This window comes from Rhincodon typus, chromosome 14 (assembly GCF_021869965.1).
Source record: "Rhincodon typus isolate 14 chromosome 14, sRhiTyp1.1, whole genome shotgun sequence".
In the NCBI taxonomy this organism is placed as follows: Eukaryota; Metazoa; Chordata; class Chondrichthyes; order Orectolobiformes; family Rhincodontidae; genus Rhincodon; species Rhincodon typus.
In genome coordinates this window covers 39,638,294-39,662,366 of record NC_063345.1, presented here as the reverse complement: position 1 = coordinate 39,662,366, position 24,073 = coordinate 39,638,294, and the positions used below count along the sequence as shown (strand labels likewise).

Sequence of the window (24,073 nt, the reverse complement as noted above, 5' to 3'; positions counted from 1 at the left end):
TGGAAGAGTAAAGCAAGGACTTCAATAAAGTCCTTATAGAGATAATTTTGTTTATTTTTTATGCTCAGGGCACTGCAGTTAATTAGAATATCATTCAGTGCATGGCATGTCCACCACAATGTAACGTATTATCTGCCAGTGATAAGCAGAATTAATGCTCATTAAATTTGTTAATAATGATTTATGCCATTAATGCTGAAGATTTCCTATGGGCCTTCTGAAATGCTGTGGCAACTTCGGAGCAACATGTTTGCTGAAATTCTAGAAGCTAACGTCATCATCGTTCTTACCTGTGAATAACAGTAAAGAGATCTTCAGTGGAACGTTGGGTGCCTGATGACATAAACACATCATCGTCATCCTCCAGTACAATGTCTCCACCCTGAGCACCTGTGGGAATTTTCTGTTTAGCAGCTGCATTCAAGGAAATGTCTAAAGATAACAAAACAGGATTGAGCTGTATTGAGTAATCCTAGATTTCAAATAAAGTAACATTTGTGCGTATCAATGGCTAATACCAAAACTCAGTCACTGGAATCCAAATTACAGGAGCAAAGTAATCTGACCTCAGAGAGCCAGCAAGGACCAAAACGAGAAAAGGCACTACTACCAACTAAACGGTATAAGTCTAATCTGTATCGACATCAAGTGGATGTTAAATGCAACCATGTTCCAAAAGTAACTCTTGTAACTCAATGCACACTGTTGCATTGAGGATCCAACTTTATTGAACAGGAAATGAACACTTCAGAGGAAGATTATGCAAATATTTGCAGTAAGTATTATATTAACCAACTCCTCGAATAGTGAAAGTTGTAATGTATATGCTAAACTTTTGTGAATAACATATTTAGAGTATTTTTTTCAAACTTATAGGTTCTCCAGTTCTAGGAATTAGTGAACATTTGTTAGTTAACTTGATGTTTCCTGTTCACTACCACAGTCTTAGTTTAGCTAATGAAATGCACCTTAATAAAGTAATTGCAAATGGGGCAGAGTGTCACTCCCATATTTTCAATTGCCCATCTGATCTTCTTAAAGTCCACTGAAATATTTTCAACATTATGCCTTGACATTGCCAACACCACTTGAGAGTGCAGCAATGTGAAGATGGAGTGGGGATTATTTTACAGCCTCTGAAAGGACCATGGTGTCTCAAAATTCATCGTCTTGCTACTTCCAATTTGAAGCTTCATTGCAGTCGATGAAGTACTTCAAAAGGAACGTTTTGCTCTTCCTTTGTGTTTATTACAGTGCTCATTGAGAATAACTCCGGACTGCAACGAGCAGATGTCATTGCTTATAAACTTGCTATTGTTCATTGTCTAATATTGCTGACTAAGAATATTAATCTCCAATATTACTAAACTGCTCATAATGAAAAATGAGATGAATATTTCAGCAGGAGCTTTCTAGTAGATACAGGATGTTTGCTATGGCTGTCAGTTAGAATGTGTTAAAATTACTAAATAAATGGCATCAGCAAACACGCAGGGAAATAGGAGGAGAAGCCCAGATAGACCAAAGAGCCTGCTCCATCATGATTTATGATCAAGGATAGTCTTCTTTTACAATTCTGCCGGTTTCCTATATCCCATCAATCGCTGGAATTAAAAAATCAGTCTAAAGTATAAAAGTATAAATCTTTAAATATATTCAGTTATGGTACATCCATTCCTCTCTTGGGTACAGAATTCCTAACATTTACAACTGTTTGAGCAAAGAAATTTCTCCTCATCTTAGTCCTAAAATATTGGCCTCTTGCTCAGATATCCCTTTCTAGATATCCCAGTGGAAACAATGCTCTGGATTTTCAATCCAGATTTGGGCAGCAAGAGTTGGGAAATTTTTCAACTAAAAGTGAATAATTTTTTCAAGAAATTTTCCTTTTGTAAAATGATTGTTGTAATCATGCAATAATGCACTAAGAAATGTATTGTATGTAGAAGCCAACCAAACAGCTGAGTAGTATAAAAAAAGATATTTTTCACTTAAAAGTCCAAAAGTATATCGGTGGACTGGAACTACGCATTTATATGGATAGTCTGGAGATTGGAGTTAGTCATTGCTTACCCAAGAATCAGATTGTATTATTGTTAGAAAGTCCAGAATGCTGAAGCAGCTGGGGGCTGAAAACAATCTCTCGGGAACCAAGTTGTGATATTTGCATCTCATTGTATCATTTAATATAATGTTGTAGTTATATAAAGTGTAATACTGCTATTAATCGATGTAAATATAACTGGTTTAAAAATTACTTAGGTTAGAATCTGAGCAGCATCGTTGTTGCTGGTCCAGCAGCTTTGCTTGAAGTAGTTATTGCAGGTAAATCTGCTAACCGTGCAGAAATGCGAAAATAGGAACAGGAGTAGACCTGCTCAAGGTTCATACTTCAAGGTAGCTTTGCCATTGAATGAGATCATGGCTAATCTGTGACTTATGGATCCTGAGGTTGGTGGGGTGGTACGTGAGGACGAGGGGGATTCTTTCTTGGTTCTTATTGCGTGGACGGGGTGTGAGGGATGAGGTGCGGGAGATGTGGGAGACACGGTTGAGGGAGTTCTCGACCACTGGCGGGGGGGGGGGGGGAAATGTTACGGTCCTTGAAAAACGAGGACAACTGTGATGTACGGGAGTGGAATGCCTCATCCTGGGAGCAGATGCGGCGGAGGTGAAGGAATTGGGAATAGGGGATAGCATTTTTGCAGGAATGTGGGTGGGAGGAGGAGTATTCTAGGTATTTTTCCGGAAGTTGGTGGGGTGGTACGTGAGGACAAGTACCACCCCACCAACCTCCGAAAAATCCAACGCATCATCCTCCGACACTTCCGCCATCTGCAATCCGACCCCACCACCAAAGACATCTTTCCCTCCCCACCCTTATCTGCTTTCCGGAGGGACAACTCTCTCCGTGACTCCCTTGGCCACTCCACACTCCCCTCCAGCTCCACCACACCTGGCACTTTTCCCTGCAACCGCAGGAAGTGCTACACCTGCCCCCATACCTCCTCCCTCATGCCCATCCCAGGCCCCAAGAAGACTTTCCACATCAAGCAGATGTTCACCTGCACATCTGCCAATGTGGTATACTGCATCCGCTGTGGCTTCCTCTATATCGGGGAAAACAAGCGGAGGCTCGGGGACCGCTTTGCAGAACACCTACGCTCGGTTCGCAATAAACAACTGCACCTCCCAGTCGCGAACCATTTCAACTCCCCCTCCCATTCCTCAGACGACATGTCCATCCTGGGCCTCCTGCAGTGCCACAACGATGCCACCCGAAGGTTGCAGGAACAGCAACTCATATTCCGCTTGGGAACCCTGCAGCCCAATGGTATCAATGTGGATTTCACAAGTTTCAAAATCTCCCCTCCCGCTACCGCATCCCAAAACCAGTCCAGCTCGTCCCTGCCTCCCTAACCTGTTCTTCCTCCCACCTATCCCCTCCTCCCACCTCAAGCCGCACCTCCATCTCCTACCGACCAACGTCATCCCGCCCCCTTGACCTGTCCGTCCTCCCTGGACTGACCTATCCCCTTCCTAACTCCCTACCTACGCTCACCTTTACTGGCTCCATCCCCGCCTCTTCGACCTGTTTGTTTCCTCTCCACCTATCCTCTCCTCTATCCCTCTTCTATCCGCCTCCCACTCTCTCCCTATTTATTTCAGAACCCCCTTCCCCTCCCCCTTTTCTGATGAAGCGTCTCGGCTTGAAACGTCAGCCTCTCTGCTCCTACGATGCTGTTTGGTCTGCTGTGTTCATCCAGCCCTGCACCTTGTTGTCTCGGATTCTCCAGCATCTGCAGTTCCTACTATCTCTGTCCTTTATGAGGGACTTCTTTTGCAGTCCATTGAAATATCATCCATTAACATTCCCCTGAGAATTACTCTAGTCACCTTTTAAAAATACCAATCTTTTACAAGTCCCTAATCAGTTGAATATTTTCAAGGTGTTCACCCTCTATTTAATAACAGGCTCTGGTAATTTCCCAACAAAAGATGTGAGGCTAAACTGGTCTTAAATTCCCTGTTCTTCCACCATCCCATGCCAGTGGAATAATGAGAGCAAACAGGAGCACCATTACCCTCCATTAACTTGTGAATGAGTTAAAAATGAACATCAAACAAACTAAAACAAAGTATAAATACTTCACTTTTGACACAGCTGATTTTAGAAAGATTCAACTAGAAGCATGCTGCTTGCATTATTTTTAATTGTAGGTCACCTATTCTCTATTTTCAGCCACAAATTTTGCATGGTGGGTGTTGAGAATTGCAAGTCAATGAAATGGAAGGAGAAGGGAAGAATGAGAGGAATGCAAGAATAAAGGATGACAGAAATTCTGACTGCTTTTGGATATGGTCAGATGGTATCAGGCAGTGACAGACAATGTTTAATGGAAAGGAACAAACAAATGATAACATTCCATGACCCGTGGTGCTGTTGGAGGTGTGAATGTTGCTTTATGAGGTGGATCCATGAAGATGACAATCTGTGGCTCTCCACATACACATCATCCTTATAGGTCAATACTACTTCATGTCCATAAGGAAATGGAGATTGTGGGGGGCATAGCTGACCTATTACTGTCTCTGGACAGTGAACTTTATGCTGACTCTTAATTGCATGTATCCTTGCAGCAAATGGCACAATACCAATGTTCCTAATATAAAATGATGATTTAAATATATTACTGAGCTGTTTAAGGTTGGTGCTTAAGACCCCAGTGCTTCCTACTGACCAGATACTACATCACAATGTAATCTCAGTGGAGTTCAATGGGGTGAAAATTTAATATTCAAATCACCAGTCAACCAGATCGGTGTCAATGTTACATAGCAACAGAACATTTGCTTTCAAATTCATAAACAATCAACTTCTACACTGACATTTCACATACCTGTGGGATTCTGTCCCGGAGCAGTGCTCGACATTATATTTTGGCATAGGCCAAATCCATTGTTGTATTCTTTCTTCCTGTTGCTCCCGGAATGAATGCTGGTACGTGGTATATTGTCTAGATTTGGATCAATATTCTGATCATGTGATGCATTTGTGACAGTCGCTTCCAAATTTTTTTCATTCTTCTCTTGAGGAAATGAAATGTTGGCACTGTTGGAATCTGGATTAGTAGCTGGACTGTGTAGTGGACTCCGTCCTGAACGCTCTGTGACTACGAGTATGTGTGCTGTATTCGTTGGTACAATCAGCACATTTGGTTTCTTAGGGACAGGTGGTGGAGTCTTACTTTTCTTCTTCTCAGTATATTGCATGGAGCCCCTGGTTAGGGCTGTGAAACTTTCCCCTGGTCTCTCATCTGTGGTGGCTGGTCTTCCTCTTGTTGGCTTTGCGTCCATATGGTTAATTTGCAGATTGTGAGATTGAGGAGATGCAGCAATGGGTGACACCAAAGGCGGTTTCTGACTTGGCACAATTTCAATTGACTCCTGTTTCTTTACTCCAACCTTTCTAAAGACCGTGACAATACCTCTTTTGGAAGTTGCCTCTGAAGGTGGTGAAGTGATGGGAGTCGGGTGCTCACTGGGAGAAACCTTCAGTACAATACTTGAAGGCCTCTTTGACATTGGTGGTTTTCCAGGAACAGGTGGACGGGCCATTTTCTGAGGCGTTTCAGATGACTCTGTGTGGATTTCTTGTGGTGAAATTAAAATCTTTGAATTATCCTCGGTTTCTGATCTGCTGACTGAGCGAAGGCGTACTGACTCCAAAACAGTCTGTGTTATGATTGGCATAGAAGGTTGATTAGGGCTATGCTTCTGGCTAGATTTAGTACTATTTGAAGAATCAGAGTGTCGTCTGCTGGCTTTGGATTTGCCTTTAAAAGGTATCTTAAGCCCAGATAGATCCAAATGAGGTGGTGGAGTTATGGGTAGATCAAAGACTCGCTTTGACTTTGGACTCTTCTCATTAGGAGAGGTTGGTTGCAATGATGATTTCCGCTCTGGTACCTTGGGCTTTGGTTTGCCAGCTGGTTGTGCTACATGGCCTTGATAAACAGACATAGTGAAAACAGACGTTGGAGTTTCTGACTGGCTTGAGTAACCACTAGATGGCGACATCAGACCAGGAAGCTTCCCTGGAGATGACATTTTAGATTCAGCTTCCACAGACAATTGGGACGGTGTTGTAGCTCTTGAAATAGATGGAGATGTCAAGGATTCAGAACTACCACGTGACTTTGCACATTCAATTACTGTTATACCTGTCGCAGTGCTAGAGTTTGATAATGATCTGTACGGATCATTGGATTTCCAATCATTAAGAAACCAATGCTCTGGATACCGTATGGGTTCTCCATCTCTCAGTGTGGGTGTAGCAGAACTAGAACGTGCATCTGATACAAAACCACTGGATTCATTGCTGTCTATTGACTCACTTTGATTGACTTGCTTCTCTGGATGGACAAAGAGCTTTATATGCCCATTCCCTCCTGGTGAGATGTTTGGTGCAATTTCTTCAAGTTTAGGGCTAACTCCACATTTCTTCAGAGAAACACTACGCACTGGTGGAATAGGCTTTTTCTTTGGTTTTTTCAGGGAAATACTCCTCGACCGAGTCCTTGATTTTTGTGTTCCTTCCTGATCTGTTATCACGGAGACATTCTCAGTGCTTTGGCTTTCTTCTGAGCTGGCACTTGGATAACGCATGATGTAATTTTCACTATGTCGCCGCGAGTGATCGTAACACTTGGAATCATAGCTTCTTATAGCATCTGATGAACAACATGATCCAGAATCTGTGGGAGTTGACAATGATCTCTCCCGGAACTTGCAAGTATTTGTATTAGAATGGACTTGAAGTTCCAGGTTTGAGTTTGTTTCTTCATCTGGGTCATTGGCTGTGTAAACGATAATTCGTTCATGATTGGTCCTTATATCCTTAAGGTTCGAAGTCCTTGCTGCTGTTTCTCCTCTAGTTGATGTGAAAGAGCCAAATGCATTACCTCTGGTATTTTGTGCTTGACCTTCCCTTGGCAAAAAGGTTGATAATGCCACATTGCATTCTGAATGGGAGCCAGCATTCAATGATAGTTCTGAATCACAGGGTGAAGAATGTTTCAAGCATTGAAGTGATACAGATAAAGCCACATCTGAAATTTGAGGAGCACACATTGAAGTACTGCCGTTGCAAGCTCCACTGGATGAATGACGATGACCCTCCATCCGGCTGTCTGAGGAATGAGATGGGTCTCCTGGACCCGATGTATTAGCATGGGGCAACATCTGCTTTTGAGTTGGGGAACAAACTGCATGCTGTTTGAGAGACTGGCCATTGCAATAAGTTTGGCTGAATGTATCTAGAGCGTGTCCATCAACATGCATAGCTTCTGTTGACACAGAGTTTGGTGGGTTTATATCACTTGAGTTATTCCAGGAAGAAGAAAAACTAATTCCTCGCATTTGATCCCAAGAGGAGTTAAGTGAAGAGAAACTATGTTCACTTAGAGATGTGTGCATCATTTGTGCATTGTTCATTGTGAATGTGATATTCCCTGAAGATTGAGATAGATTTGAGTTTGTTATTTGACCCAGATCACTCTGTACCTTCCTGAGCGTTGTGGGAAAAGACTGCCCTATTCCAACATTGCTGACCACATCCCTTTTCCCATTGGTAACACTAAGATCTTCATCAAAATTAAAGAGATGCTGAGGTGCCTCTGCAGCCGTTAGTGTGTGTGGAGATGAGGAACCTTCTGTTGAAAGGCCTAGAATGAAGAAAAGAATTGATCTAATGATCACTGTACACAGATCAAAGAACATTAATTCCTAGAACAGCTCATATCCTGCAATCTACATAACTCTTGCCAATACTCCCATATGACAGAAAGAACTGAAATGCAGCCTTCAACACATTTAAATTCCATGCAGGAAGCACATCTAAATGTTGGCGATCCTTTGATTAAATGATATTTGTTTGAATATTTACAAGGAGTTGCATTCAAAAGCCACACAATAAATGAAGTTTAACTAGCTTAATTAGCACTTTGTAACTGAAGGTCCATAGAAGTGTGGTTTTATTTGTGACAATGATGATTTATCTACAACGTAGTCATAATGTTGTAAATGTGACTGTGGTTGGCACTGTTAGCCAAATAATAAGTAACTCGCCAGAGGAAGTTACTACCCAGTTAATTACAAAAACAGGAACATACAAACCATTCAGCCCCTTAAAGCCTTCTCCTCCATTCAATAAGATCATGGGTGACCTGATTCTAACTTCAAATCCACATTCCTGTCTACCCGTTAATCTTTCAACCTCTTGCTTAACAAAAATCTATCTCTGCTTCAAAAATATTCAAGCATTCTGCTTCCACCTCTGTTTCAGGGAAAGTGTTCCAAAGCTTCACAAATTTTAAATGGCCAACTCTGATATACTCATGTCTCTTGTTTCTCCTATCTTCTTGACATATACTTTGTTAAGAACTCTAAGAGTTTTAAATGTTTCAATCAAATCACGTCCTACTCTTTTAAACTCCAGCAGATACAACCCATCCAAACATTCCTTATAAGACAACCAACCATAAGAGGTTATAGTCTTGTGAACCTTTTCTGAAGTGCCTCCAAATCAGTTTACATCTTCCTATAAGTAAGGTGACCAATATTGTACATAGTACTCCTGACGAGGTCTCCCAGGAATAAATCAAAAGGCTTTCCTTTGAAATTGCAGTGGAATTTCAAATTTTATCCACTGCACCAATCCTTTTCCTAGAATGAAAGATGCCTTCACAAAGAGGAGTGGAGTTTGGGCTAAAAATTGGTTTGTAGCCATTTTGAGGGCATTGGGGTAGAAACTTGTTGCTTCATTATTTATCTTCTGCAATGCTGGTCTAAGCAGGGGCCACTCGATTACCTGCAGGATTCAGATCGAGATGATGCTGTGATTAAATAGGTAATTGGGTAGTTGGGATATTGTGGAACAATGACAATGTGAGGATGTTGGCCTAAAGGAACCTGAATCTGAATAAGTGCTCACAGACAGCCCATGCCTCTTCTCTTCCTCCTGTTCCTCCTCCCTTCATGCCGAACATCCCTCCTCTAATGCCCCTGCTTCACCTCCATGTCAGGTTACAAACCCTGAAGTACTTCAACAGCCATAGCTGCAACCTTTATGTTGACAGACCACCTCATCCTCAGGTCTCCCTTTGAGAATGCAGCAACACTTCTGTTCAAATCCAAGAAGTCACTGCAACATTTCCAGCAGTACTCCATAATACATCCAGAAGATAAGCAACATTGACAGTTAATGTAAACCATTTTTCCTGCTGGTTCAGTCTTGTACATTTAAGTCATGCTAGTGGAGGCGAAGATTTGGGCAGGGTGGGGCAATTGTGTCTTTGGTGCCTCACCAAGCGATTGTATTTATTTGGCCTGTGTGGCCCAAGCTTCCAAACTGTGTTAACTCACGCAGGGTGGCTGTTTGTAGTTATAACCGGACTAATTGGAACCTTTCTGATATACCAATAGCATTGCCATTTCCAGTCCTTCCCAGCATGGGGCACAGAGAGCTGCTTGCCCACTTGGAGAGTCTCCAACTGCTATAGCACCAAGTCTAGTAGCGCTACAAAGCCAAGTTTTTCACTCACTAGGTTTTCCCTATGTCTTTACAGCAAAGTAACATTCCAAACACAATAAACCCCAGACCATACTCTACTGCCTGTAATTAAAGTGTAGTTTCACCTTCCCAATCCATAGTCTCTTTAACAACAGTCAGTCAATTTATATAGTGCTTTCAATGTTGTAAACTTTCACAGGTGTATTAGTAGGCAAAGACTGACCTTAAGTCATGTAAAGAAATATTAGAACAGGTAAGTTTTAAGCAGTGTCCTTCAGGAGGAAAGAGAAGCAGACAGGGTTAGGGAGTTTAGTACCTGGGGCCAGTTGAGTTTCTGATCAATGGTAACTCCCTGAATGTTGGCAGTGGGGTTTCAGTTACGGAAACACCACTGAATGTCAACGGGCAGTGGTTAGATCATCTCCGATAAGAGACAGTCATTGTCTGGCATTTGTGCGGCACAAATGTTAGTTGAGTGCATATTGTCCAAGTCTTGCTGCATGTGGACATGAACTGCTTCACTATCCGAGGGGCTGTGAATAGTGCTGAACATTGTTTAAATCACTGGCAAACATTTCCATTTCTAACCTTATAGTGGAGGGAAAGTCATCGAGGAAGGAGCAGAAGAAGGTTGAGCCTAGGACACTATCCTGAGGAATTCCTGCAGAGATATCCTGGAGCTGAGATGACTGACTCCAAACAATAAAGATTTCCCCAACTCAGCACCTTTTTTTAGCTTCCTGTTCTTCCTAAATGTTTTGTGTCTTTCAATATTCAGGTCATCTCTAGGTCAACCTGCAGCCATGTTTCTTTAATGGTTATTAGACCACTTTTTTTTTCCAATTTGTGCTATCAATTCATCTACTTTTTAAAGCCACATGTATTCAGATACAGAATCATTAGTTTTGTCCTCTTACTTGTTTTGTAATCTTTAGTCTTACCTGTTAATGTATAATCTCTACCCATTACTGGAACTATTTGTTCATCACTCCCCATATTAATTTATTACTCTCTTGCCTTGTCTCTCATCTTGGATTTATCATATCTCACCAAATTTGCTGCTTACCTGCATTATTTAGTTTTAAAACCCTTTCTAATTCCCCAATTATGTAGTTTGCCAGAACCCCAGTCCAAGCATGCTTCAAATGTAGACTATCCCAATGGTACAGCTTCTACTTTCCCCAGTACAGGTGCCTGTTAACGCCTGGGTTATGTTAACCCATTTGCTTTTGTTTGAAACTGTGTGCAGTAACACGGCTTTCCTGAACACAAGCAAGTTGAGACTATAACATAGGTCCATAACAACTAAATGGCAAACAATAACACTATCCGCTATAAGGACTGTCCTAGCATATGACTTTCCTCTCCTTGCAAGTAGCAAGACAGGCAAACAAGGTGTGTTAGCCCTAGAAAGAAACTCAGCCCTTTCTCACCGGCTAACTAATTAAATATAGGTGAGAAAGTCCATGTGTGACTTTCCTAACATATTGTCAATTAAGTCCCTTAACAGGTCAACTAATGGCCAATAAAAGGCTTCAACTTCACACCTCACTTGGTGAACAAGGATGACTAGTTTACTGACTGGGAAATGATGGTGACCGGCATGTGCTGTTGTTGGTGTCCTGCTACCCCAGACCTCCCCCTTACTGAGGACGAATGGTCAGTCCTCAGTAAAGGGCTCACCTTTGTCCCCCTCCACCCACAGATCAACGAATACCGCTCACGCTTGGACATAGAGCAGTTTTTCTGCCACCTCCACCTCCACACTTACTTCTTCAACCAGTGAACCTAACCCTCCGTCTACTGACCCCTTCTCCCGCTTCCAACACACCCCCTCCTCCTGGACACCACCCAAAGGCCTCCTACCCTCCCTCGACTCTTCATCTCCAACTGCCATCAAGACATCAATCGCCTCAACCTCTCCACCCCTCTCACCCACTCCAACCTCTCCCCCGCAGAACGTGCAGCCCTCCGCTCCAATCCCAACCTCACCATAAAATCCACGGACAAGGAAGGCGCAGTTGTAGTATGGCGCACTGACCTCTACATCGCCGAGGCCAGACGCCAACTCTCCGACACCTCCTCCTACCGCCCCCTTGATCATGACCCCACCCCTGAGCACCAAACCATCATCTCCCAAACCATCCACAACCTCATCACCCAGGTGACCTCCCACCCACGGCCTCCAACCTCATCGGTCCCCAACCCCGCACTGCCCGCTTCCATCTCCTTCTCAAAACCCACAAACCTGAATGCCCTGGTCGACCCATTGTCTCCGCCTGCTCCTGCCCCAACGAACTGATCTCCAACTATCTAGACTCCATTTTCTCCCCCTTGGTCCAGGAACTCCCTACCTATGTCCGTGACACCACCCACGCCCTCCACCTCCTCCAGAACTTCCAATTCCCCGGTCCCCAACACCTCATCTTTACCATGGACGTCCAATCCCTCTACACCTGCATTCCTCATGCTGATGGCCTAAAGGCCCTCCGCTTCTTCCTGTCCTGCAGGCCCGACCAGTCCCCCTCCACTGACACCCTCATCCGCTTAGCTGAACTCGTCCTCACCCTCAACAACTTCTCTTTCAATTCCTCCCACTTCCTACAGACAAAGGGGGTGGCCATAGGTACCCGCATGGGCCCAAGCTACGCCTGGCTCTTTGTAGGTTACGTGGAACAATCCCTCTTCCATACCTACACCGGCTCTAAACCCCACCTCTTCCTCAGTTACATTGATGACTGTATCGGCACCGCCTCGTGCTCCCACGAGGAGCTCGAACAGTTCATCCACTTCACCAACACCTTCCACCCCAACCTTAAGTTTACCTGGACCATCTCTAATACCTCTCCCTCCTTCCTGGACCTCTCTGTCTCCATATCGGGCAACCACCTAGAAACCGATATTCATTTCAAGCCCACCGACTCCCACAGCTACCTAGAATGCTCCTCCTCCCACCCACCTTCCTGCAAAAATGCTATCCCCTATTCCCAATTCCTTCGCCTCCGCCGCATCTGCTCCCAGGATGAGGCATTCCACTCCCGTACATCTCAGTTGTCCTCGTTTTTCAAGGACCGTAACTTCACCCCCTCAGTGGCTGAGAACGCCATCAACCGTGTTTCCCACATCTCCCGCAACTCATCCCTCACACCCCGTCCACGCAATAAGAACCAAAAAAGAATCCCCCTCATCCTCACGTACCACCCCACCAACCTCCGGATCCAACGCATCATCCTCAGACACTTCCGCCATCTGCAATCCGACCCCACGACCAAAGACATCTTTCCCTCCCCACCCTTATCTGCTTTCCGGAGGGACACTCTCTCCGTGACTCCCTTGTCCGCTCCACACTCCACTCCAGCCCCACCACACCCGGCACTTTTCCCTGCAACCGCAGGAAGTGCTACACCTGCCCCCATACCTCCTCCCTCACCCCCATCCCAGGCCCCAAGAAGACTTTCCACATCAAGCAGATGTTCACCTGCACATCTGCCAATGTGGTATACTGCATCCGCTGTACCTGGTGTGGCATCCTCTACATCGGGGAAACCAAGCGGAAGCTCGGCAACCGCTTTGCAGAACACCTACACTCGGTTCGCAATAAACAACTGCACCTCCCAGTCGCGAACCATTTCAACTCCCCCTCCCATTCTTCAGACGACATGTCCATCCTGGGCCTCCTGCAGTGCTACAACGATGCCACCCAAAGGTTGCAGGACCAGCAACTAATATTCCGCTTGGGAACCCTGCAGACCAATGGTATCAATGTGGATTTCACAAGCTTCAAAATCTCCCCTCCCCCTACCGCATCCCAAAACCAGTCCAGCTCGTCCCCGCCTCCCTAACCTGTTCGTCCTCCCACCTATCCCCTCCTCCCACCTCAAGCCGCACCCCCATCTCCTACCGACTAACCTCATCCCGCCCCCTTGACCTGTCCGTCCTCCCTGGACTGACCTATCCCCTCCCTAACTCCCCACCTACGCTCACCTTTACCAGCTCCATCCCCACCTCTTCGACCTGTTTGTTTCATCTCCACCTATCCTCTCCTCTATCCATCTTCTGTCCGCCTCCCACTCTCTCCCCATTTATTTCAGAACCCCCTTCCCCTCCCCCTTTTCTGATGAAGGGTCTAGGCCCAAAACGTCAGCCTTTCTGCTCCTATGATGCTGCTTGGTCTGCTGTGTTCATCCAGCCCTGCACCTTGTTGTCTTTGGAAATCCACACCATTCTCCCCACCTTAGGCAAAGTGGCTCTGAGGTTAGCACGACTGCCTCACAGCACCGGGGACCCAGGTTTGATTCCACCCTTGAGCGACTCTGTGAGTATGCATGTTCTCCCCGTGTCTGCGTGGGTTTCCTCTAGATGCTCCAGTTTCCTCCCACATTTCAAAAATATGCAGGTTAGATTGATTAGCCATGGCAAATACAGGGACACAGGGATAAGGTACGGGGGTGGGTCTGGGATCGATGCTGTTTGGAGGGTCAGTGTGGACTCGATGGGCTGAATGGCCTGCTTCTGCACTGTAGGGGTTCTATGATCCTTCTGCAGATCCTCTGACTAGCCACTCCGAGACCCCCACCTTGTGAGAAGAATATTACCTCCTCACTGCTGAATCCCCAGGAGACAGGTCTCAACTCATGAACCGTATGACTAAACTGCTGGTTTGTGTCTGGCCAGCAGTTTCTGGCAACCTGGGATGTCTGTGTCAAGGCCAACAATTCACAGAGAAACTATCTGAAGCTCACTCACTGCTCAGCTATCATGAGCTAACTGGAGGGTGATAATTTGAGTTAGTCATCACCTCTTACGCTCATCTCACACTTTTTAAAGAAAAGAATAATCCTGCTCCTAAATTCTATGAAGGAAGGCTAAAGGCTAAGCTCATACTTTTTCGTTTATTTTTTGCTGTATCTCTTTTGAAATTGTGAACAAATAAGTTTGACAGACAGTGCAGGTCTACCGAGTGCTTCCATCTGGGACAGTTAAGGTTAAGGAATAAGAAAAAAGAAGAGTAAAACAAGGAATGGAGAAAAAAATGGGATAAAATCAAACCATGTATTGGACTGATGTAGCAACATATTTTAATACACTATTTGTTTTTGTTATTGCCTTTCATGGTCAAAGTTCGTATTAGATTGCTTAATGAGTTTGTTAGATTACAATGGATGTTTAAGCATTGAGAGTGAATAACCTAATGCCTTTTTGAAAATAAAATGAATGTTACAGAGGAGTATTAAACATTAATTGGGGTTTTTACTCTTATGATAGTAAATTCACAGTTATTATTTAGCTACAGGCATTTTATTCTGACACACAGCGTCCACACTAATCTGAAACTCTTGCAACATTAAGTACTGACAAAATATGGAGTGAAAGATTTGGGAACTGTAAGCTGCTGCGTGGCACAGGAATACAGGATATGTTTGATAAGAGATATTAATTGTATCCATTGCTAATTAAAATAGGTGCTACTGATCAACAGTGAATTTTTCTCTAATCACTGAGTAAAGCTGATATTTCAGGCAATTATTTTTGAACAGTTAAACCCTGCAATAATATCTGGAACATCAGATATGTTGACGAAATCAATATAAAGGCCAGAGACAAGCCGGAGCTCTCTCTACAGCTGAGCAATTGAGAAAATCAAGTCTTAAGTTTGGGTTTAGCATCAACAGCAAGACAATTCATGTTTGCATGTGATAATTGCTCCCAAAATATTTAGATCAAGTTTGGCTTTTGGGACTGAAAGCAAACAGAAAAGGGGATTGCATCACTGAAATCAAAATAAAGTTAACAATCACTCGCCAACTCAGTAACCAACAGCACCCAATAATTATTCACTAATTCAGCTCAACAGGCATTGAATCTCTCAGCTGGTTAATATACTGGAATGCAGCAACAGTCCCAGAGATATGATCAGACAGGGGTGCTCACCTTGTATAGGCTGATTAGACTCGTGCAAACCAGTGATTGTCCGTCTCCTCCTCAGCGTACTCTTTGGGTTCATTGCAGTCTCTGTGTTAAACAAAGACTGGTGTGTGTTTGCGTGTCGCTCAAGGGTCTCCCCTAATAAAGAATGAAGATAAAAACAAATGAATCTTTCCCAAAACCTTTCATTTTTCCAACTAAACTATATCCGTCTTCAGCATCATCCCCCATTCTTCATTTCTCCTTGCTTGTTTCAAAAGGAATTGACCGAATCAAAGGTCTGTGTGCTTAAAGCTTTCCTGCATCTCTTCATGTGACTGCTTCATGTGCAGTAAACGTCAGCAGCTTATTTTTCCAGGAGAGTTTGTTAATACTTGAGAAGGATTCAATTTTTACAAAGTGCAGCACTCGGGAGTCATTAACCTGCCCAGCGAGGTAGAGAACAGGAAAGCAGTCAGGGTTTCCCAGGCAAAATACTGTTAGGGTGAGGAACATAAAAGAGTATTATAACTTATATATAGTCCATTGAGCCTGCTTTGCCATCCAATATGCTCACGGCTGATTATTTGCTTCAATATCTTAGTCCCACAATTTCCCTGCAACCCCTTACATCTTTGGTATTTTGAAATTGGTCAACCTCTATTTTAACACTGGTTGAGGTAACTATGAAAGATTCCCCCTCTCAAACTCACTCCTCACCTGAGGCCATGGTGTGCCTCAAATTAAACCACTACCAGCCCTATGGTCTGTAAGGCTATACCTGACATTTAATTCTAAACTCAATGACTGAGGCGCCATATCCATCCATCCAAAAAGGTTGAGAATTATGTGCATCATCTACATAAACAAATTAGCACATGTGTGATTTGGTGGGATTTTTAAAAAAATGCTGGTATTCCCCCTCTATGCTTTTGGGGTGCATTATCTCCCGTCCAATATTATTTTGATTGATTTCCCTCCCTAGTTTTCTTCTTTTTATTTCTTTTGCTTTGATTACACTTCCCTGGTAGGCAGTGTGTGTGTTTTTTTTTTGATTATCTGGTGTATAAATTGGCGGTAGGATTTTCAACAAACAACATTGAGATTCCCCAGAGAGGGTAATTGTTTAAGAAGGAGTAGGCACAGTCTGGAATTTGTGTTGAAATATAAAATGCAAACAAATAGTGATGGAAGACAGACTAAATCCAGCTGCTTCAGTAAAAGGATAACCAGCAATATGTCAGTGAGTAAGGGCCCAGGTCAGCAGACTGCTGAATGACAGCATTTTGCTGGTGGTGCAGTGGGGAAGCTGCTAGCTTCACAGGAGTGGCCTCCCTTTGGCCACTGGCTGTGGGTGGGGAATGACATCTAAACATGGAGATTCCATTCTGTTCCCTGGGCAGGAAAGGCAGCTGCTGTCACCCCAACAGCCTCTACTCCTTCTCCATTCTGCACTGACTAATCTTGCCTCATTCATTCTTCCAGTGATCAACCCTGACATTCAGTTCTGGCTCTCATTGATCCTCTTCCCAACCACCAGTATATGTCTGTAACAAACAGGAAAGGGAATAAATCATACCAGTCACATTGATAGGTACGAGATCCGCCTGAACAGTCCGCTGCTGGTGCCACCTTTTTTCCTCTGTCGTTGATGGTGGTATGGGCTGAATCCACTTGTGTGACTTTTCTGGTGTTGATGGCAAGTTCGGAAATAGCTCTTGTGGTCTTATACCAATGGTGGTTGCCTCATCCTCACTATTAGATCTTGTGCTTGGCTAATCCAGTGAATATGCAAGCCACAGAAAAAAAATTGATCTTCAATAAATGTTTTAAATAAATAGCACCGCTTGAAAAAATAACTTCCAGAGTTTGAAGAAAATATTTCAAAAGACCATAAGATGTAGGAGTGGAAGTGGACCATTCAGCCCATCAAGTCTACTGGATGGTATTCAGTAAGATCGTGGCTGATCTGAAAATGCTCAACTCCGCATCTTGCGTTTTCCCCCATAACCCTGGATTCCCTTAATGATTAAAAATGTATTTTTCAGTTGTAATGATACAGCCACTGCTGCCTCTGCAGGATAGAATTCCACAGATTTGCTATTGTCTGAGAGAATGATTTTCTTCTCTTTGCTGTCTTATATGGATGACCTCTGTCTCGGAGATTATGCCCTCTGGTCCTAGAGTCTCCCACACAGGGAAACAACTCTCTACATCTAACCCATCAAGCCCCCTAAGAATCCTGTATGTTTGAATAAGATCTTCTTTCATTTTTCTAAATTCTAATGAGTACAGTCCCAACATACCCAGCCTCTCATAAGAAAGTCCCTTTATGCCCAAGATCAATCTACTGAATGGCTCTGTACTGCCTCAAATGCCAATATACCTTTCCTTAGACAGGAAACAAACACTGTTCACAGTACTGTAGATGGGTAATTTTAGTAAGACTTCCCTATTTTTCATTCCATTCTCTTTGAAACATAGCCAACATTCCATTTTCCTTTCCTATCACCTGCTAAACTTGGGGGTATGCCAGCTTTTTGTAATTTATGCAAGAGGAAAATCAGATCCCTCTGTTACAGCTTTCTGCAGTCTTTCACCATTTAAATAATATTCAGCCCCTTGATTCTCTCTGCCAAAGTGCATACCCTCATGTGTTCCCACATTATATTCTATCTGCAAAGCTTTGGCCCCACTCAGTTAACTTGTCTATATCAATCTGCAGACTGTGTCATCCTCAGTGCTCTCTTTGCCTTCTTTTTCTGTCACTGTAACACTGTAAATATACCAATAGTACATATATTTAATAACCTGGGTGATAGAAATTAATGAACAATTATGACTCCAGCATATGTGGCAGGTTGCCATCCTGAACATATTTCCTTATCCCAACTCTGTGTCTTCTATTATTTAGCCAATTCTCTATCCTTGCTAAGAGACCACTGCTAACACCGTAAGCTCTTACTTTATTAAGTAATCTTATTTATAGTACCTTATCAAATACCTTTTGTAAATTCAATTGTATTACATCTACTTGTTCTCATTTATATATCCTGCTTGTTACTATTAAATTTGTCAAGTATTATTTCTCTTTCACAAGAGGAATGTTGACCCCATTTGAACAAAATTATGTATTGCTAAATGCCCTGCTACTACAACCTTTTTAATAGGCTCTAATACTTTTCTCAAACAGATGTTAAGCTAACTGGCCCATAGTTACCTGGTTTCGTCTCTCTCCCCTTTTAAATAAGACTGTTACAGTGACAGTTTTCAGTCCTCTTGGTCATTTCCAGAATCTAAGAACACTGAGACCAGGACCCAGCAAACTGATTGTGATAAACACCACATCATAGAGGGCCTTAGCCTGGCTCTTAGGTGGCACAGACGTTGCTTCCCATTGGTCAACTCAAGCCTGGTGTTCATCCAGGTTTTTGTGCATATGGACTTGGATCGCTTCCAGTATTTGAGGAGCTGCAAATGGTGCTCAACATCGCGCTATCGGTGAAAATCCCCACTTCCCACCTTATAATGGAGGGTAAAATCACTGATGAAGTAGATGAAGATAGTTGGGTCTGGGCCACTACCTTGAGGATCTCTGGCAGTGACGTCCTTAAACGGAGATGACTGAACTGCATCAACCATTTTCCTTTGCACCAAGTATGACTCCAACCAGTAAAGAGTTTCCCAATTTTCTTTGACTCCAGTTTTGCTAGGGCTCCACGATGCCATACCTGATCAAGTGTTGCCTTGATGTCAAGGGTAGCCACTCTCACCTCACCTCTGCAGTTCAGCTGTTTTGTCCATGTTTAGACTAAGAAAGTAATGAGGTCAGGAGCTTAGTGACGCTGGTGGAACCCAAACTGAGCATCAATGAGCAGATTATTACTAAGCAAGTGCTGCTTGATAGTAGTGATGACCATTCCTTCCATCACATTGCTGCTGATCAAGAGTGGCCTGATGGGCAACAATTGGCCATATTTGTATTCAGCCTGCTTTGTGGACAGGACATACCTGGGCAATTTTCCACATTGGTCGGGTAGATGGCAATGTCGTAGCTGTAGTGGAATAGTTTGTTTAGGAATACAGCTAATTCTGGAGCACAAACTTTCAATACAATTGACAGAATGCTGTCAGGACTTGTAGCCTTTGTAGTATCAAGGACCTACAGCTATTTCTTGATACTATGTGGAGTGAATCAAATTAGTTTAAGACTGGTACCTGTAACGCTCAGAAGGAGGTTGAGATGGATGATTCACTCACCACTTCTGGTTGAAGATGGATGCAAATGCTTCAGCCTGATCTTTAGAACTGATGTGTTAGGCTCACTCCCTTCCTCCCCCCAAACCCACCCCCAATTCAGGATGGGAATTTTTGTGGAGTTTCTACCTCCTTTTAATTCTTTAGCCTTCTATCACCATTCACCAGTAGATGTAACTGGATACAAATCTTAGATGTGATCCTTTGTTTACGGGATTAGCTAGTGTATCGTTATTACAGAGCCTGATATGCAAGTAATTTGTGTAGTAGCTTCATCAGCTTGACTTAATTGTTTGGGGTCTGTCCCATTTAGCACAACATGATGGAGCGTATCTTTGATGTGAAGACAAGTCTTCCTCACAACAAGGACCCTGCAATAGTCACTTCTATCGATGCTGCTATAGGATGGATATTGTGAAACTGGAAAGGGTTCAGAAAAGATTTAAAGGATGTTGCCACGGTTGGAGGGTTTGAGGTATAGGGAGAGGCTGAATAGGCTGGGGCCATTTTTCCTACAGCATCGGAGGCTGAGGGGTGATCTTATAGAGGTTTATAAGATCATGAGGGGCATGGATAGGGTGAATAGCCAAGCTCTTTTCACTGGGATGGGGGAGTTCAGAACTAGAGGGCATAGTTTTAAGGCAAGAGGGGAAAAGATTTAAAAGGGACCTACGGGGCAACATTTTCACTCAGAGGGTGGTGCATGTATGGAATGAGCTGCCAGAGGAAGTGGTGGAGGCTGGAACACTGGAACACTATATGAATAGGAAGGGTTTGGAGAGATAAGGGCCAAACGCTGGCAATATTAATTGAGGATATCTGGTCAGGATGGGTGAGTTGGACCAAAAGGTTTGTTTCCATGCTGTACAGCTCTATGTGACGTTAGTCATGGAACTCTGACTGCTGGGAGAAGAACTATTTGTAACCGACATTATCATTGTGCCATGCATTATCCTGTCTGAGAAACAATGCAAGCACACATGTCTGTGGCCATGCAGACAGACACACATACAGATAAACAGGCACAGACAAACACACAAACAGATACACACACACATACAGGTAGACAATATACACTGGTGCTGAGGTTGCAATGTCTTCCTGCAATGTTGATTGAACCAGATTTCCTGGCTTACTGATAATAACAGGTGAATAGACAGACAATAGAACAGATAGACAAACATACACAGGTACACGCAACACAAACACATACACACACAACACAAACATAGATGCACGTACTTTTTGGAAGGTACCCTAATATATTATTCAGCTTAATTTTCTTCTGTTAGCAAGCTCAGAATGAAACTAAGAGGGTGTTAATCTATCATATGCAAAGCTCCTGTGGGTGTTTTCTTGTACACATTTCTCAATAAAACAGAGCTAAATTTTATACTCTCACTAATATAGTACATTAAGGACAACTTACCATCAAAACAAATTCCATACGCTTTTCCCCTTTTTTGGAACAACTGTCAGGTACAGCCTCTCTGTTGAGAACTGGTTTGTGTCCAAAGGTATTTGCAGCCACTTCGTTCTGTACCGCAGGTTCACCAAACTCTTCTGAAAGAGAGAGGCACATTTTAACATGTTGGAGTGTATTGGGAGAGACTCCGATCAAGAAGGGCTAGAAAAGATTGCAATTATTTGAGATTTCAACATTTCAAAGTTTAAATGTCCAAACTTTGCAATTGCAGGCACAATAATTATTCTTTTCCTGAATGTCTAAAGGTTGCTTGTTGACTAAATGACAATGCAAATAGCACACTGGTGAAATCTGGTTGCTTCACAATAATGGGAGTTAGGAAACAATAGCTCGCAACCTGAGCAAACAGAACTTTATGTAGACCCCAGTAGTCCACCCACTCTCCATGTGCAGACATTCTGTATGAAGACCTCTCTCTCAAATCAATTCATCTTCTGAAACATCTTATTTAAAACCAATTTTCCTTATTATGGATATTTTTGATCAACATATTAAAACACAAATCCAGGAAGATGGGACTTGAAAATAGGCTGTTTGTTTTTGACAGGTCAGTTATTGATAACCATTGATTTGCTAGCAAAGTGGCTATAAAGTTGGATTTTGCAGGTTCTCAAGTCATCTCAGAAAAATAGGAACATTTTACATTAGCCCTTTCGATAACCACCAACTCATCTTTACTATTGAATAGCATTGCTTCTGAACTTTCCTACATTCAGTTCATCACTAGAAAGTAATGTACCTGAAGAGGGTGCAAAAATTATAAGTTCAGGTAAATATTGCAGATTTCTGCTGGTCAGGCGTAGTCTGAAGCTGAATAAACCTGGAGAAACTTTTAGAGTAGTCATTTAGGTGTTCCTTGACAGAAATGTCAACTCATTATTTGGCTACTTGTTTCATTGCTGTTTACAGAACTTCATACAAACATTAGCTGCCACATTACCCAACATGAGGACAAAAATATAATTCAAAAATGTATTTCACTGGTTATTCCATTCTTTGCAGTTCCTGAAGACGTAAGAGTTGCTACTTAAATGGAAGCTCTGTATTTATTTTCTTCTGTTTGAACGAGAGGTTACAGGCTTCAGAAAATATCTTTGGAATAAAGTTCATCTTAAGCTGTAATGCATGAAGGGCAATACATAACTGCATGCCCATTTTACACACACCCGATGTCAAAGAATCCCTACAGTGTGGAAACAGGCCATTCGGCCCAATAGGTCCACACCGCCCCAATAAAGAGCATCACCCAGACCCATTCCGTTACCCCTGCATTTCTAATGTCTAACCCAAACATCCCTGGGCACTATGGGCAATTTAGCATGGCCAATCCACCTAGCCTGCACATCTTTGGACTGTGGGAGGAAACCGGAGCACCCTGAGGAAATCCACAAACTCCATGCAGACAGTTGCCCGAGGCTGGAATCGAACCCAGGTCCCTGGCACTTTGAGCCAGCAGTGCTAGCCACTGAGCCACCGTGCTGCCCCGAAATCTCCCAGCACACACTTTGGCTTCACAAACCTGCTTCCACAGACCTTACCAACAACAAGTTATATTTATATAACATCTTTAAATGTAATGAAACACCCCGAAGTACTTTACAAGGGCATTATAAGACAAAGTACGGCACCAAGCTATATAAAGAGATATTAAGCCAGGTGATCAAAAGCTTGGTCATAGAGTCGTATAGCATGGAAACAGATCCTTTGGTCCAACTCAACCATACTGACCACATTTCCTAAACTACTCCCATCTGCCTGCATTTGGTCCATATCCTTCTAAACCTTTCCTATTCATGTATTTGTCCAAATATCTTTTAAATGTTGTAACTGCACCTGCATCTACCACTTCCTCTGGCAGTTCATTTCACATTGTGAACCATCATCTATATGAAAAAATTTCCCCTCATGTCCCACTTCAATCTTTCTCCTCTCACATTAAAAACATGCCCCTAGTTTTGAACTTCCCCCACCCTAGGAAAAAGACCTTTGGTATTAACCTTATTTATGCCCTTCATGATTTTTTAAATCTATGACTGGGAGCCATTATACATCAGTGAGCATAGAATTGACAGGGGAAGGGGACCTACCGCAGACAGAAATTTGGCAGTGTCCAGTTTACAGATGGAAGAAGTGAGAAAGCAGCCAGGAGTGCATTAGAATAGACAAGTCTGGAGGAAATTAAGATAGGAGTGAGAACTTCAACACAATGAACAGAGACAGGGTAAAGTCGAATGATGTTACAAAAGTGAACAGGCAGTTTTAGGGATGGTGCAAATGCATCTTAGGAGGCTGGCCTTTAAATCAATGTGGCACCAAGGGTATGTACAAATTGACTTAGTCTCAGAGTATTGACAGAGAAAAGGACAGCCTCACCAATTGCAAATGCAGCTTTGAATGGAGAATGACAATGATGGCTTCAGTCTTCCAAGATTTAATTGGAGCATGTTGCTTAAGCAGTCCAACAATTTAGCAACAGTGGGTGAGTTGAGAGGGTGGTGCTGAAGTAAAGCTGGGTGTATTCAGCATACATGTAAAAGCTAACAGTTTGTCTTCAGATTGTGTCACCAACTGGCAGTGTGTAAATAAGAAGTAGAATGGGGCCAAAGTTAAATCCTTGGGCAACACCAGTGCCACAATTCCTCAGAAATTTTCTTTATTCATTCGTGGGATGTGGGTGTCACTGGCTGGTCAGCATTTATTGTCTATCCCTAGCTGCCCTTGAGAAGGTGGTGGTGAGCTGCCTTCTTGAACTGCTGTAGTCCATCTGCTGTGGGTTACCCACAATGCCCTTAGGGAGGGAATTCCAGGATTTTGACTCAGATGACATATTTCCAAGTTAGGATGGTGAGTGG

At 43.1% G+C, this 24,073-nt stretch overlaps 1 protein-coding gene across 1 annotated transcript in view; it reads right to left on the bottom strand.

Moving 5' to 3' along the window:
* nhsl2 (NHS-like 2) overlaps positions 1–24,073 on the bottom strand; it is a 42,701-nt gene that overhangs the window by 5,360 nt on the left and 13,268 nt on the right. Inside the window, exons 3-7 of the mRNA XM_048605314.1 lie at positions 21,165–21,298; positions 17,058–17,253; positions 15,506–15,637; positions 4,902–7,727; positions 291–432 (exon numbers count right to left, since the gene is read on the bottom strand). Coding sequence (XP_048461271.1) covers positions 291–432; positions 4,902–7,727; positions 15,506–15,637; positions 17,058–17,253; positions 21,165–21,298 — 3,430 coding nt within the window. The remainder of the gene's footprint in view (positions 1–290; positions 433–4,901; positions 7,728–15,505; positions 15,638–17,057; positions 17,254–21,164; positions 21,299–24,073) is intronic.